This window comes from Entelurus aequoreus, linkage group LG17 (assembly GCF_033978785.1).
Source record: "Entelurus aequoreus isolate RoL-2023_Sb linkage group LG17, RoL_Eaeq_v1.1, whole genome shotgun sequence".
NCBI classification, from domain to species: Eukaryota; Metazoa; Chordata; class Actinopteri; order Syngnathiformes; family Syngnathidae; genus Entelurus; species Entelurus aequoreus.
In genome coordinates this window covers 1,392,425-1,409,924 of record NC_084747.1, presented here as the reverse complement: position 1 = coordinate 1,409,924, position 17,500 = coordinate 1,392,425, and the positions used below count along the sequence as shown (strand labels likewise).

The window sequence follows — 17,500 nt, the reverse complement described above, 5'->3', positions numbered from 1 at the left end:
TGATACGGTGAACATTGTTCATCCTAAATCTGATATGCAGAACATTATTGAGTCAAAATCTGATATCATGGAGAACAGTATCGATCATAAATTTGATATGGTAAACATTGTTCATCATAAATCTATCACAGTGAACATTGTTGATCCTAAATCTGATATCAAGGTGAACATAATTCATCATACATCTGATATCATGTTGAACATTGTTGATCCTAAATCTGAAATGGTAAACATAATTAATCCTAAATCTGATATCACGGTGAACATTGTTGATCCTAAATTTGATATCATGGTGAACATTGTTGATCCTAAATTTGATATCATGGTGAACATTATTAAACCTAAATCTGATATGTTGAACATCATTCATCATAAATCTGATATCATGGTGAACATTATTGATCCTGAATCTGATATGTTGAACATTGATCCTAAAGCTGATATGGTGAACATTATTGATCATAAATCTGATATGTTGAACATTATTGAACCTAAATCTGATATGGTGAACATTATTGATCCTAAATCTGATATGTTGAACATTGATCCTAAAGCTGATATCATGGTGAACATTATTGATCCTAAAGCTGATATCATGGTGAACATTATTGATCCTAAATCTGATATGTTGAACATTATTGAACCTAAATCTGATATGGTGAACATTATTGATCCTAAATCTGATATGTTGAACATTGATCCTAAAGCTGATATCATGGTGAACATTATTGATCCTAAATCTGATATGTTGAACATTGATCCTAAAGCTGGTATCATGGTGAACATTATTGATCCTAAATCTGATATGTTGAACATTGATCCTAAATCTGATATCATGGTGAACATTATTGATCCTAAATCAGATATGTTGAACATTGATCCTAAAGCCGATATCATGGTGAACATTATTGATCCTAAATCTGATATGTTTAACATTATTGATCCTAAAGCTGATATCATGGTGAACATTATTGATCCTAAATCTGATATGTTGAACATTGATCCTAAAACTGATATCATGGTGAACATTATTGATCCTAAATCTGATATGTTGAACATTATTGATACTAAAGCTGATATCATGGTGAACATTATTGATCCTAAATCTGATATGTTGAACATTGATCTTAAAGCTGATATCCTGGTGAACATTATTGATCCTAAATCTGATATGTTGAACATTATTGATCCTAAATCTGATATGGTGAACATTATTGATCCTAAATCTGATATGTTGAACATTATTGATCCTAAATCTGATATTGTGAACATTACTGATCCTGAAGCTGATATCATGGTGAACATTATTGATCCTAAATCTGATATGTTGAACATTATTGATCCTAAATCTGATATCATGGTGAACATTACTGATCCTGAAGCTGATATCATGGTGAACATTATTGATCCTAAATCTGATATGTTGAACATTGATCCTAAATCTGATATCATGGTGAACATTGTTGATCCTAAATCAGATATGTTGAACATTGATCCTAAAGCCGATATCATGGTGAACATTATTGATCCTAAATCTGATATGTTGAACATTGATCCTAAAGCTGATATCATGGTGAACATTACTGATCCTGAAGCTGATATCATGGTGAACATTATTGATCCTAAATCTGATATGTTGAACATTATTGATCCTAAATCTGATATCATGGTGAACATTACTGATCCTGAAGCTGATATCATGGTGAACATTATTGATCCTAAATCTGATATGTTGAACATTATTGATCCTAAAGCTGATATCATGGTGAACATTATTGATCCTAAATCTGATATGTTGAACATTGATCCTAAAGCTGGTATCATGGTGAACATTATTGATCCTAAATCTGATATGTTGAACATTATTGATCCTAAAGCTGATATCATGGTGAACATTATTGATCCTAAATCTGATATGTTGAACATTGATCTTAAAGCTGATATCATGGTGAACATTATTGATCCTAAATCTGATATGGTGAACATTATTGATCCTAAATCTGATATGTTGAACATTATTGATCCTAAATCTGATATCATTGTGAACATTACTGATCCTGAAGCTGATATCATGGTGAACATTATTGATCCTAAATCTGATATCATGGTGAAGGTTGTTGATCCTAAAGCTGATATCATGGTGAACATTACTGATACTGAAGCTGATATCATGGTGAACATTATTGATCCTAAATCTGATATGTTGAACATTATTGATCCTAAATCTGATATCATGGTGAACATTATTGATCCTAAATCTGATATGTTGAACATTGATCCTAAAGCTGATATCATGGTGAACATTATTGATCCTAAATCTGATATGTTGAACATTATTGATCCTAAATCTGATATCATGGTGAAGGTTGTTGATCCTAAAGCTGATGATGTGTACACAGGTCCTCCCTCCCCCCCGACATGTCTCGCTGGAACCCCTTCGGCGAGGACAACTTCTCCCGACTGACCGAGGAGGAGCTGATCGACCGGGAGTTTGACCTGCTGCGAGCAAGCAAGTGACCTTTGACCTCGTGCCTAAACCCACCCCAGCTGGCGTCCTCACCTGTGTCGTCCTCACAGAGAAGCCAGAGGACAGCAGCGAGGACCCGGAGCCCCCCCAGTCCTCCAGACCCCCGCTGGCTGAAGACCTCTTTGGCTCGCCGCCGTTCCTGTCCAACGCAGGCAAGTCTTAGGGCAGCCCCGCTGCCAGGACCCCACCTTCTGTGTTCCTGTCCAACGCGGGCAAGTCTTAGGGCAGCCCCGCTGCCAGGACCCCACCTTCTGTGTTCCTGTCCAACGCGGGCAAGTCTTAGGGCAGCCCCGCTGCCAGGACCCCACCTTCTGCTTGTATTGTCTGTCACTAGCTGGGCGGGGACAACTTTGCAGCACAACAGGAAGAGGCGGAGCTTCCAAAGATAACATGTTCTTTATACTCGACTACCAAACTCTGCGTGGACCAAAGTCAACTTAAACTCTTTTTTTTAAATCCTAGGACCAAAACTTAATGTGATTGTGGACTTTTGCTATCTTCTCTGATTGTAAATGATGTTTTTAAACTAGCGTCCAAACGCGGGATGAGTCTGTTACCTTTCAAGTGGAAAACGCCGTCAAGTTCGTCCGCTCTCCGTTTCCACCTCTTTCACAGTTAATTAGCATGTTGCTAACATGCTAGCAAATGACAAAGCAATGAGGTGATGACCTGGAATATAAGACGACACTTTTTTACACCCAGACAAACATTTGAAGACAAACGTATATTTACTCTCACCGTATTGTCCGCTTTATAAGCCACAACCACTACAATATTTGTACATATATTAGTATATCCAATATTTAGTAAATGTTTATTTACATACCTTAATTGTTTCCAAACAGTGTGTGTAACAGGGCAGTAAAATGGCTGATGAAACAAAACAGAAGCCATGGAGCCTCTAGCTGCGCTAAACAGACTCAATAACTCCACGCTGACGTTTTGCTGAATTTACTGAGGAATTTGTGAAAGTGAAACAATACAAAAAGAATGTAAGTTAATAATACTTACTTAATAATTATGATATTACTTACAAATATGCATGAAAAGACCTTCACACATGGGACGCTTTAGTGAGTAACAATAGTTGTAGTTAGTTATATTGTAAAACTTACAAACGTTGCTTGGAGTGATGAATCCATACAAGTAAAACCGCTATGGACGGCTCTTGTACTTCCTGTTCAAAGTCCAAACAGAAGAACCTGCAGTGAGCAAACTGCTCCAAAAGATGGCGCCATAGCACAAACAATTACATACTTTTTCAATGTCTTTGTTTTGGTTCTTTTAAAAACTATATGTAGCCCTGGTTTACAGTCCAGGATTGAGGATGTTTAGCAGAGTGAACTTTGGACTCCTCACGATTCTTTCTGGTTCTGGTTCTGATTCTTGCAGAGACAATTTCATTCAGAATTCATCCTCCATTCAAAGCGACTCTCACAATGAGTTATTTAAAATAATGATTGTACAAACCCCGTTTCCATATGAGTTGGTAAATGGTGTTAGATGTAAATATAAAGTCAATACAATGATTTGCGAATCCTTTTCAAGCCATATTCAGTTGAATATGCTACAAAGACAACATATTTCATGTTCAAACTCATAAACTTTATTGTTTTTTTTGCAAATAATAATGAAGTTATAATTTGATGGCTGCAACACGTGCCAAAGTAGTTGTGAAAGGGCATGTTCACCACTGTGTTACATGGCCTTTCCTTTGAACAACACTCAGTTTTGGTTTGGGAAGTGAGGAGACACATTTTTGAAGTGGAATTCTTTCCCATTCTTGCTTGATGTACAGCTTAAGTTGTTCAACAGTCCGGGGGTCTCCCTTCTCACATTGCAGGTGCCACACATTTTCAATGTCTGGACTACAGGCAGGCCAGTCTAGTACCCGCACTCTTTTACTATGAAGCCATGTTGATGTAACACGTGGCTTGGCATTGTCTTGCTGAAATAAGCAGGGGCGTCCATGGTAACAACATATGTTGCTCCAAAAGCTGTATGTACCTTTCAGCATTAATGGTGCCTTCACAGATGTGTAAGTTACCCATGTCTTGACCACTAATACACCCCCATACCATCACACATGCTGCCTTTTACACTTTCACCCTAGAACAATCCGGATGGTTCTTTTCCTCTTTGGTCGTCCACAGTTTCCAAAAACAATTAGAAATGTGGACTCGTCAGACCACAGAACACTTTTCCACTTTGCATCAGTCCATCTTAGATGAGTTCAGGCCCAGCCAAAGCCGACTGCGTTTCTGGGTGTTGTTGATAAACGGTTTTCGCCTTGCATAGGAGAGTTTTAACTTGCACTTACAGATGTAGCGACCAACTGTAGTTACTGACAGTGGCTTTCTGAAGTGTTCCATGTGGTGATATCCTTTACACACTGATGTTGATGCAGTACAGCCTGAGGGATGGAAGGTCACGGGCTTAGCTGCTTACCTGCAGTGATTTCTCCACATTCTCTTTGATGATATTACGGAGCGTAGATGGTGAAATCCCTCAATTCCTTGCAATAGCTGCTTGAGAAAGGTTGTTCTTAAACTGTTCAACAATTTGCTCAGGCATTTGTTGACAAAGTGGTGACCCTCGCCCCATCCTTGTTTGTGAATGACTGAATCTACTTTTATACCCAATCATGGCACCCACCTGTTCCCAATTAGCCTGTTCACCTGTGGGATGTTCCAAATAAGTGTTTGATGAGCATTCCTCAACTTTATCAGTATTTATTGCCACCTTTCACAACTTCTTTGTCACGTGTTGCTGCCATCAAATTATAAAGTTAATGATTATTTGCACAAAATGAGTTAGAACATGAAATATGTTGTCTTTGTAGCATATTCAACTGAATATGGCTTGAAAAGGATTCACAAATCATTGTATTCACTTTATATTTACATCTAACACCATTTACCAACTCATATGGAAACAAGGTTTGTACTTCACTTTTTCAAAAGAGGTAACATCTGAGGAAGTTACATCTTCTAGTTGCAGGAGACTCACTAAAACATTTACAAAAGTTAGTTTACAAACAAAATGTACATTTATATATATATATATATTATTAAGTGTTAGAAAATGTAAGTACTTCCAGTGGGTATGAATACAAATGAGGTGTGAGTTGATATTTTACTACTTCATGTTTCCACTAGCAACATTTGACACTTTTTCCTCACATGTGAGTGACGGGAAGAAACGCTCCGGAAGAGAGTCCTTTGGCGCCACCTCTCTTCAGCAGAAAAAACAACAACTTTCCTTTCTTCTGCTCAGTAAAGTCTTTTTGAAAGGCTGCGTGAAATATTCACTGACTTCTCCCGCTACTTCCTGTACTACTTCCTGTACTTCTCCCGCTACTTCCTGTACTTCTCCCGCTACTTCCTGTACTTCTCCCGCTACTTCCTGTACTTCTCCCGCTACTTCCTGTACTTCTCCCGCTACTTCCTGTACTTCTACCGCTACTTGCTGTACTTCTCCCGCTACTTGCTGTACTTCTCCCGCTACTTCCTGTACTTCTCCCGCTACTTCCTGTACTTCTCCCGCTACTTCCTGTACTTTTACCGCTACTTCCTGTACTTCTCCCGCTACTTCCTGTACTTCTCCCGCTACTTCCTGTACTTCTCCCGCTACTTCCTGTACTTCTACCGCTACTTGCTGTACTTCTCCCGCTACTTGCTGTACTTCTCCCGCTACTTCCTGTACTTCTCCCGCTACTTCCTGTACTTCTCCCGCTACTTCCTGTACTTCTCCCGCTACTTCCTGTACTTTTACCGCTACTTCCTGTACTTCTCCCGCTACTTCCTGTACTTCTCCCGCTACTTCCTGTACTTCTCCCGCTACTTCTCCCGCTACTTCCTGTACTTCTCCCGCTACTTGCTGTACTTCTCCCGCTACTTGCTGTACTTCTCCCGCTACTTCCTGTACTTCTCCCGCTACCTCCTGTACTTCTCCCGCTACTTCCTGTACTTCTACCGCTACTTCCGGTACTTCTCCCGCTACTTCCGGTACTTGTCCCGCTACTTCCTGTACTTCTACCGCTACTTCCTGTACTTCTCCCGCTACTTCTACCGCTACTTCCTGTACTTCTCCCGCTACTTCCTGTACTTCTCCCGCTACTTCCTGTACTTCTACCGCTACTTCCTGTACGACGTGAACGTTTTACCGCTACTTCCTGTACGACGTGAACGTTTTACCGCTACTTCCTGTACGACGTGAACGTTCTATCGCTACTTCCTGTACGACGTGAATGTTCTATCGCTACTTCCTGTACGACGTGAACATTCTACCGCTACTTCCTGTACGACGTGAACGTTCTACCGCTACTTCCTGTACGATGTGAAGGTTCTCCTGCTACTTCCTGTATGACGTGAAGGTTCTCCCGCTACTTCCTGTACTTCTCCCGCTACTTCCTGTACGACGTGAACGTTTTACCGCTACTTCCTGTACGACGTGAAAATTCTACCGCTACTTCCTGTACGATGTGAAAAAAATTCTATCGCTACTTCCTGTACGACGTGAACGTTCTACCGCTACTTCCTGTACGACGTGAAGGTTCTCCCGCTACTTCCTGTACGACGTGAAGGTTCTCCCGCTACTTCCTGTACGACGTGAAGGTTCTACCGCTACTTCCTGTACGACGTGAAGGTTCTCCCGCTACTTCCTGTATGACGTGAAGGTTCTCCCGCTACTTCCTGTACGACGTGAACGTTTTACCGCTACTTCCTGTACGACGTGAAAATTCTACCGCTACTTCCTGTACGACGTGAACGTTCTATCGCTACTTCCTGTACGACGTGAAGGTTCTACCGCTACTTCCTGTACGACGTGAACGTTCTACCGCTACTTCCTGTACGACGTGAAGGTTCTATTCGCCCAACATTTTGAAGCGTGAGACGATGTGTTTACCGTCCACCGGGTGGAATGTAACAAAAGAGTCAAATACTCGTGATGGCGTGAACAGCCGTTTGGTTGTAAAAGCAGCAATAGTCACTTCCTGTTGTGAATAATCACTTCCTGCTCTGAATAATGTGAACGTTTGTGCTACTTTTTTTTTTTTTAACGTAGATTTTTAGTTTTTTTAGGCAGCAAAAAATGAATGTCTCGATTTGAAAAAGAACATTTTGTAACGAACAGAAAAGTCAAACGTTTGATAAATTGCAACATTTTGATGGCTTTGTGCCATCAATGTTTTATTTGGACTAAGGATTAATAATAATAATATCATGCGAGGTTACAATGTTTTATTTGGACTAAGGACTCATCATGCCATGTATTTCATGGAGGGACTATCCTGCTAGGCGGTGCAGTACTCTGTGCCACCAGCAGAGGTGCTGGAGTCTGCCACAGAATAATAAACATTGGTTGCAATAATAATTAATCATTTGTCTATTTCACCCTTTTCCAATTAGGCACACTTTTGTGCATTATGCAACCCTCGTTCCGATGCTAACATTCCATTTAAGCTCCGTCGTGCTAACTTTTTCATACTTATTAAGGAGTAAGAATTAGTGTGTTTGTGTGCTAACTAGCAGCATGCTAACCACAAACATTGAAGGTGAACGGTGTTTTGCTAACATGCTAACATGCTAAAGGTTACGATGTGTCCTTTTCTTGCTAAAAAAACTAAAGTGCCTTTTTTCTGGTGTTTTGTTGTCCTGTGGACCAGCAGTGCTGATTGGAACAATAATCAATCAATCAATCAATCAGTACATTGATTTATTGTTCATTATTTATTTATGTTTACATGAGGGGGGTCCAAACTGTGGTGGCCATTTTGTCATTTTTAAAAGCGATACAATCCTGGGACCCGGAAGGATCTCAGTCATAAAAATAAATCCTATTATTGTTTTTATTGAAGTCTCTCGATCAACTTCAGATCTGTCTGTCCATATTAAGGTTTTTATTTTATGCTTCAAGCCATTTTTGTCAAACCTCTTCTTTATGGTAAAAACACAAAATATGCAATATTTTTACCCCAAAATATGTCAAAGTAAAATATTTGATGTGAAGTTATTGGAGCCTTAAATAGATCAATAATTCACAACATTGATTTTGATTCATTATTATATTATGAGTAATGACAGTTTGAAAAAAATCACACTAAAACTCTCAGGGACCCAAAATTGTTGAAAATAAATCATAACTTTTTATTTGTTTTTACTTTGAACACTTCTAGATAAACTTCAGATCTATCTGTCAATCATAAGTTGTTGTTTTTTTGTCTTTTTGTTCGTTTTACGTCTTTTATGTCAAGGAAGACTTTGTGTTTTTATGACAAAAACACAAAATATGCAATATTTCCCCCCAAAATATTAAAAAGTGTAATATTTGATGTGAGGTAATTGGAGCCTTGAATATGTCAATAATTCATAACAATGATTTTGATCTATTAATATTTTATGAGTTATGACAGTTTTATTTTTATTTTTAATCACACTAAAACTCAAAAAGGGTCCCACTCATAACATTTTAAAAATAAGTCCTACATAATTTTCTTTTACTTTCAACACTTACATCACTAATTAACTTCAGATCTGTCCATTATAAGATTTAAAAAAAAAATTAAAACATTTTTTTGACGGCAAATATTAAACCCCCGACCCATAAAAATAATTCAAAGTAAAATATTTGATGTGAAGTCATTGGAGCCTCAAATAGATCCATAATTCATAACATTGATTTTGGTTCATGGTTATTTTATGAGTAATGACAGTTTTAAAAAAATAAAAACTCTCAGGGACCCAAAAGGGTCCCACTCATAAAATTGTTGAAATCTTTTTTTTACTTTTAATATTTCTAGATAAACTTCAGCTCTATCTGTCAATTATGGTTTTTTTTTTAATGTATTTTTGTTTGTTTTACTTCCTTTTTGTCAAAGAAGACTCTGTTTTTTATGGCAAATACACAAAATATGCAATATTTCTACCCCAAAAATATTTCAAAGTGTAATAATTGATGTAAAGTAATTGGAGCCTTGAATATGTCAATAATTCATACCAGTGATTTTGATTCATTATTATTTTTTGAGCAATGATAGTTTTAAGGAAAAAAATGTATTCCATTTTTTATTTTTTGGTCGTATTTCTAGAATGTGCCATAAAATAAATGAGCTCATGTTACGTCTGTAAAAGGTTCCGACGTACGCTAGCATAGGAAAGTTAATGCTTATCGCTAATCATCGTACGAACGCGGCGAGTTGTTCGCCTGTCGGGATGTTTGGCCTGGGCTTGTTGCCATGCCGCATGCGTAGGACAGCCATGCTGAGAAACATCTTGTCGTCGCGTGCTAATAAGCTAGGCGACATGTTTGTTGTTTACATCTGCAGCTTTTCTTTTGTGGCCCTGGTGGACGAGTGACACAATGTTTGCTGTGTGAGTGTACCGCCAAAATAAAAGCCCTGCAACACAAACTGGATGGCCTGTTGTTTGCAAAGTGCACCAGCAGCGGCAAGATGTCAGCGTGGCTGTCGCTAAAATTATTATCATGGATAAAAACTATTCCTCAGCTTGTAAAACCGACGAAAAGGGTGTAAAAAGTAAAAACAAATTGAATTAAAAACCTAATATTACTATTTTTTTGTCATTAGTAGTATTTTTTTATTAGTTCCTGTTGTTTACTCAATGTTAAGTTTTGGTGGTGGAATAAATCCAGCAGCACACTTCCCCCCCTTCACAATAACAGCGCTGTGTGCGACATCCAGTGTGACTGCTGACAAAATAAAGGTTTTGAAAAAGTACCTTACATGTACTTAAAGGTACATTTACACAAATATTACGCATTGGCTTAAAATATTGGTCACATTTATTGCACCAATCATTTTTTGTGTTTAAATATTTTATTTATGACACAAAAAGTGCACAATCTGGTGGTAAAATTAGTGTAAAAGGTAAAAAACGGAATTGTTTTTTTTTTTAAATATTTCTATTTAAGTTTATTGTTACTTAAAAAAAAAAAGTGTTTTACTTTTTGATGTTTGTTAGTAATCTGTTTGATTACATTTGACATATGACACAAAACACACTGTAATGGTAAAATAAGTGTAAACAGTAATTAAAAATAAACAGAAAAGCTGATTTTATTTTCTATAAATGTTTTGTTAATATTCTTTTTTGACTGTGCTAACAAAATAAAGGTTTTGAAAAAGTACCTTACATGTACCTTTAAAAAATATTACGCATTGTCTTAAAATATTGGTCACATTTATTGCACCAATCATTTTTTGTGTTTAAATGATATTTTATTTATGACACAAAAAGCGCACAATCTGCTGGTAAAATGAGTGGAAAAGCTAAAAAACTGAATTAAAAAATAATTCAAACGGAAAAACTGAATTTTATTTTTTCATATTGCTATTTAAATATATTTTTGTTACTAAATGTTTTTGGTTTTTTTTACTTTTTGATGTTTGTAATTTGTGTTTAATTACATTTGATGTATGACACAAAAAACACTACAGTAGTAAAATAAGTGTAAAACGTAAAAAAAAAGGCAGTTAAAAATCTAAAGTTGCTATGATTGAAATGTGTTGAACTATTTTTTACATGTTAATTACTTTCAAATGTTTATTTAAGGTGGAATAAATCCAGCGGCACACTTCCCCCCTTCACAATAACAGCGCTGTGTGCAACATCCGGTCTGACTGCTAACAAAATAAAGGTTTTGAAAGACTTATTTGTACAATGACACAATTATTTAGATTTAACTGGCAATCCTCATCAAAGTGTTGCACCAATAAATGTGTTTCATGACACTCTGGTGCTAACATGAGTGGAAGATACACTTCTTTAAATGATGATTATTTACTGCTTGTTCTATTTCAGGTTCAAACAGCTTTAATGGTGAAATGAAGATTCATGTTTGAAATGAGCCAATAATGGTGTGATTAATCCTGATCCAAAAAAGACTTGAAATAATCCCGATTGTAGCCGACCACCAGCACGTATACCAGCAGGCATCTTATTATTAATAATAATACTTCAACACTTTTCAAAGAAAGACATTTTTAACTGAAGGTTTTTGTACATTTGAGCTCAAGTAGAGCGACCAACTTTGTTAATTACTCTCACTTTTAGTCCTTTAATCACTAATCTGCTCCTAATCACAACAAATCATATCAATACAATAAATCATTTCTAAACAGCCAAGAAGGTGAAGACAAAATACATTTGACATATTTCTACTTTTTACTTATCAAATATAAAAGTATTTACCTCAGTAGTACTACATGATGTACATTACAACTGCTGTCAATATAAAAGTATGAAGTAGTTATTACCTCAGTAGTACTACATGATGTACATTACAACTATTGTCAATATAAAAGTATGAAGTAGTTATTACCTCAGTAGTACTACATGATGTACATTACAACTATTGTCAATATAAAAGTATGAAGTAGTTATTACCTCAGTAGTACTACATGATGTACATTACAACTGCTGTCAATATAAAAGTATGAAGTAGTTATTACCTCAGTAGTACTACATGATGTACATTACAACTACTGTCAATATAAAAGTATGAAGTAGTTATTACCTCAGCAGTACTACATGATGTACATTACAACTGCTGTCAATATAAAAGTATGAAGTAGTTATTACCTCAGTAGTACTACATGATGTACATTACAACTATTGTCAATATAAAAGTATGAAGTAGTTATTACCTCAGCAGTACTACATGATGTACATTACAACTATTGTCAATATAAAAGTATGAAGTAGTTATTACCTCAGTAGTACTACATGATGTACATTACAACTATTGTCAATATAAAAGTATGAAGTAGTTATTACCTCAGTAGTACTACATGATGTACATTACAACTACTGTCAATATAAAAGTATGAAGTAGTTATTACCTCAGTAGTACTACATGATGTACATTACAACTACTGTCAATATAAAAGTATGAAGTAGTTATTACCTCAGTAGTACTACATGATGTACATTACAACTATTGTCAATATAAAAGTATGAAGTAGTTATTAGCTGAAATAAAAGATGTATTTACATGGTTTGGCCACTTGATGGCAGTGTTGGCTCACATGTCTCCTGCAACCAAAGAGCTGTTCATGTGTTCACGTGTTCATGTGTTCATGTGTTCACGTGTTCATGTGTTCACGTGTTCACGTGTTCATGTGTTCATGTGTTCATGTGTTCATGCTCCACTTGAGCTTTTTGTCCAGCAAAGGGAAGGCGGGGTCAAGTTGACTTGTACTTAACATCATTATTGATCATCAATCTGATCAATTATTGATGGCCTGGCAGGAAAAGTGAACTTTTATACCTTTTTATTCTTTAATGCTAAATAAATGTCTCTTCTGCACTTCTTCAATGAATGTGTCCTAAAACCTTCTTAGTGTTTAAATGTGTCATCTTCTTAGTGACCAGCAGGGGGTCTGACTCCAGCACATGAATAACTACATTCATGATATTACTGATGATGATGATGATGATGATGTCAGGCTGAGGTCTAAGGAGCTTCCTGGCAAACATGTGACGTCACACTTTCAGGAAGTTGAAAAATACAACTTGGGATTTCAAAAATATTTTTGGGACTAAACTATTTTCATTTCATGTCCTCGTACGGATCGATGATATCTCATGTCCTCGTACGGATCGATGATATCTCATGTCCTCGTACGGATCGATATCTCATGTCCTCGTACGGATCGATGATATCTCATGTCCTCGTACGGATCGATGATATCTCATGTCCTCGTATGGATCGATATCTCATGTCCTCGTACGGATCGATGATATCTCATGTCCTCGTACGGATCGATGATATCTCATGTCCTCGTACGGATCGATGATATCTCATGTCCTCGTACGGACTGATGGTATCTCATGTCCTCGTACGGATCGATATCTCATGTCTTCGTACGGATTGATATTTCATGTCCTCGTATGGATCGATGATATCTCATGTCCTCGTACGGATCGATGATATCTCCTGTCCTCGTACAGATTGATATTTCATGTCCTCGTATGGATCGATGATATCCCATGTCCTCGTACGGATCGATTATATTTCATGTCCTCGTACGGATCGATGATATCTCATGTCCTCGTACGGACTGATGATATCTCATGTCCTCGTACGGATCGATATCTCATGTCCTCGTACGGATTGATATTTCATGTCCTCGTATGGATCGATGATATCTCATGTCCTCGTACGGACTGATGATATCTCATGTCCTCGTACGGACTGATGATATCTCATGTCCTCGTACGGATTGATATTTCATATCCTCGTATGGATCGATGATATCCCATGTCCTCGTACGGATCGATGATATTTCATGTGGGCGGCGTGGCGAAGTTGGTAGAGTGGCAGTGTCAGCAATCGGAGGGTTGCTGGTTACTGGGGTTCAATCCCCACCTTCTACCATCCTAGTCACGTCCGTTGTGTCCTTGGGCAAGACACTTCACCCTTGCTCCTGATGGGTGCTGGTTAGCGCCTTGTATGGCAGCTCCCTCCATCAGTGTGTGAATGTGTGTGTGTGAATGGGTGAATGTGGAAATACTGTCAAAGCGCTTTGAGTACCTTGAAGGTAGAAAAGCGCTATACAAGTATAACCCATTTATCATTTATTTATCATGTCCTCGTACGGATCGATGATATCTCATGTCCTCGTACGGACTGATATCTCATGTCCTCGTACGGACTGATGATATCTCATGTCCTCGTACGGATCGATGATATTTCATGTCCTCGTACGGACTGATGATATCTCATGTCCTCGTACGGATCGATATCTTATGTCCTCGTAAGGATAGATGATATTTCATGTCCTCGTACGATCAATGATATCTCATGTTCTCATACGGATCGATATCTCATGTTCTCGCACGGATCGATATCTCATGTTCTCGTACGGAGCGATGATATCTCATGTTCTCGTACGGATTGATGATATCTCTTGTTCTTGTGCGGATCGATGATATTTCATGTCCTCGTACGGATCAATATTTAATGTCCTCGTTAGGATCGATGATATCATGTCCTCGTTAGGATCGATGATATGTCCTCGTTAGGATCGATTATATCTCATGTCCTCGTACGGATCGATGATATCTCATGTCCTCGTACAGATCAGTGATATCTCATGTCCTCGTACGGGTTGATGATATTTCATGTCCTCGTACAGATCGATGATATTTCATGTCCTCATACAGATCAGTGATATCTCATGTCCTCGTACAGACTGATGATATCTCATGTCGTCGTACGGAACGATGATATCTCATGTCCTCGTAAGGATAGATGATATTTCATGTCCTCGTACGGATCGATGATATCTCATGTTTTCGTATGAATCGATGATATCTCATGTTCTCGTACGGATAGATGATATTTCATGTCCTCGTACGGATCGATGATATTTCATGTCCTCGTACGGACCGATATTTCATGTTCTCGTACGGATCGATTATATTTCATGTCCTCGTTAGGATCGATGATATCTCATGTCCTCGTTAGGATCGATGATATCTCATGTCCTCGTACGGGTCGATGATATCTCATGTCCTCGTACGGGTCGATGATATCTCATGTCCTCATACGGGTCGATGATATCTCATGTCCTCGTACGGGTCGATGATATCTCATGTCCTCGTACGGATCGATGATATCCCATGTCCTCGTACGGATCGATGATATCCCATGTCCTCGTAAGTATAGATATTTCATGTCCTCGTGAGTATAGATATTTCATATCCTCGTATGGATCGATGATATCTCATGTTCTCGTACAGATCGATGATATCTCATGTTCTCGTAAGTATAGATATTTCATGTCCTCGTATGGATCAATGATATCTCATGTTCTCGTACGGATCGATGATATCTCATGTCCTCGTACGGATCGATGATATTTCATGTCCTTGTACGGATCGATGATATTTCATGTTCTCGTACAGATCGATATTTCATGTCCTCATTAGGATCGATGACATCTCATGTCCTCATTAGGATCGATGATATCTCATGTCCTCGTACGGATCGATGATATCTCATGTCCTTGTTAGGATCGATGATATTTCATGTCCTCGTACGGATCGATGATATCTCATGTCCTAGTACGGATCGATGTCATCCCATGTCCTCGTACGGATCGATGATATCTCATGTCCTCGTACGGATCGATGATATCTCATGTCCTCGTTAGGATCGATGATATTTCATGTCTTCGTACGGATCGATGATATCTCATGTCCTCGTACGGATCGATGATATTTCATGTCCTCGTACGGATCGATGATATCTCATGTTCTCGTATGGATCGATGATATCTCATGTCCTCGTATGGAATGATAATATGTCATGTTCCGGCAGGTCCTGGTTTTGAGGATCAGCTGGTGGACAGGAAGAAGAACTTTAAGGCGGGCGAAGATTCCGAGAGCGACTTTGAGTCGGATCCTCCTTCGCCTAAAAGCAGCGAGGAGGAGGAGGCAGAAGAAGAGGAGGAGCCAGAAGAGGAGGAGGAGGAGCCAGAAGAGGAGGAGGAGGAGCCTGAGAACTTGGGCCAAAGACCACTGCTGATGGAGTCCGAGGACGAGGAGGACGAAGAGAATCCTGACTGCAAAGTCCAGAAGGTCTCCAAGAAGGACGTGGGCATCAAGCGAAGTCGTCCAGGTGGTTTCCATCAGGAGTCACTTGGCGCCGGGAAAGCTGCGTCCGCCGTGGACGTTTTTGGAGCGGTTCCCTTCCTGGGAGCGTCCAAGAAGGCGGACATCTTCGCCCGGGCGCCTTTCAGACCATCTGATGACTTGGACGTCTTCACCAAGGCTCCGTTCAGTCGCAACTTGTCCAAGTCCTTGGACAATGCCACGGGACAAACCCCGCCCACTTCCCCGGAGAGCATCGACATCTTCGGCTTTTCTCCCTTCGAGCCGGGCCCCGCCCCTCCGCCCCCGACCACGTCCCGCAGCGCCGAGGACATCTTCCGGCCGTCCTTCCAGGACTCTCCCGGTCCTCAGCAGCAGCGCCTGAAGCAGCGCAGCCTCCAGAAGCTGTCGTCCCGCCACAGGAAGACCAAACAAGAGGCGCCCGGCGGCGGGAACGGCAAGCGCCACCACGGCACGCCCACCGGGGGGCGCAAGACGGGCAAGGCTGCGTTCCGCACGCCGGAGAGAGTCCGCAGACACAAGAAGGTGGGCCGGCGAGACTCTCAGAGCAGCAGCGAGTTCCTCAGCACGTGCGACTCCAAGGAGAACATCAGCATCAGCGTGGACGTGACCATCGCTGAAGGGAAGGACGACCAGATCCTGGACCCCTTTGGAGCCAAACCTTTCAGTCCTCAGGACGCCAACTTGTCCTGGGAATGTCACGCCATGGACGACTTCGGCGCCGTGCCTTTCTCAGAGATGGACGTCCCAGACGGACCTCAGCAGCAGCAGGTGGTGACGCACGGGGAACTCGACCCCTTTGGCGCCGCCCCTTTTCCCTCCAAGCAGTGACTTCCTGTCTTTCTTCTTGTTTGGGATCAAAGACTTCAGACTCTGGCTCTTTTTATGCTGCAACTTGACAAAATGGTAGTCAAATGATCTTTCTAAACAACCTTTTTATTCAGCACCGCAAAGCCTTATGGGAGCTAACCACTTTTTAGTTCTACTTTTCATGCTCAATGTGACCTTTCTTCCTCCTCTTCCTCGGAACTTTCATCTGTGAAAGTCACTCCACATCTTTTTAAAACACCTTCTGTTGGCGTCGCTAGCAAGTTCTGTTGGCGTCGCTAGCAAGTTCTGCTGGCGTCGCTAGCAAGTTCTGCTGGCGTCGCTAGCAAGTTCTGTTGGCGTCGCTAGCAAGTTCTGTTGGCGTCACTAGCAAGTTCTGCTGGTGTCGCTAGCAAGTTCTGTTGGCGTCGCTAGCAAGTTCTTTTGGCGTCGCTAGCAAGTTCTGTTGGCGTCACTAGGAAGTTTGATCTGTGAAAGTGACTTCACATGTTTTTAAAACACGTTC

At 39.7% G+C, this 17,500-nt stretch overlaps 1 protein-coding gene across 1 annotated transcript in view; it reads left to right on the top strand.

Moving 5' to 3' along the window:
• The window catches only part of LOC133632132 (BMP-2-inducible protein kinase-like), an 82,149-nt gene that overhangs the window by 64,054 nt on the left and 595 nt on the right, over nt 1-17,500 (top strand). Inside the window, exons 14-16 of the mRNA XM_062024373.1 lie at nt 2,400-2,509; nt 2,578-2,679; nt 15,875-17,500. The exon at nt 15,875-17,500 is cut by the window's right edge and continues 595 nt beyond it. Coding sequence (XP_061880357.1) covers nt 2,400-2,509; nt 2,578-2,679; nt 15,875-16,998 — 1,336 coding nt within the window. The 3' untranslated portion in view covers nt 16,999-17,500. The remainder of the gene's footprint in view (nt 1-2,399; nt 2,510-2,577; nt 2,680-15,874) is intronic.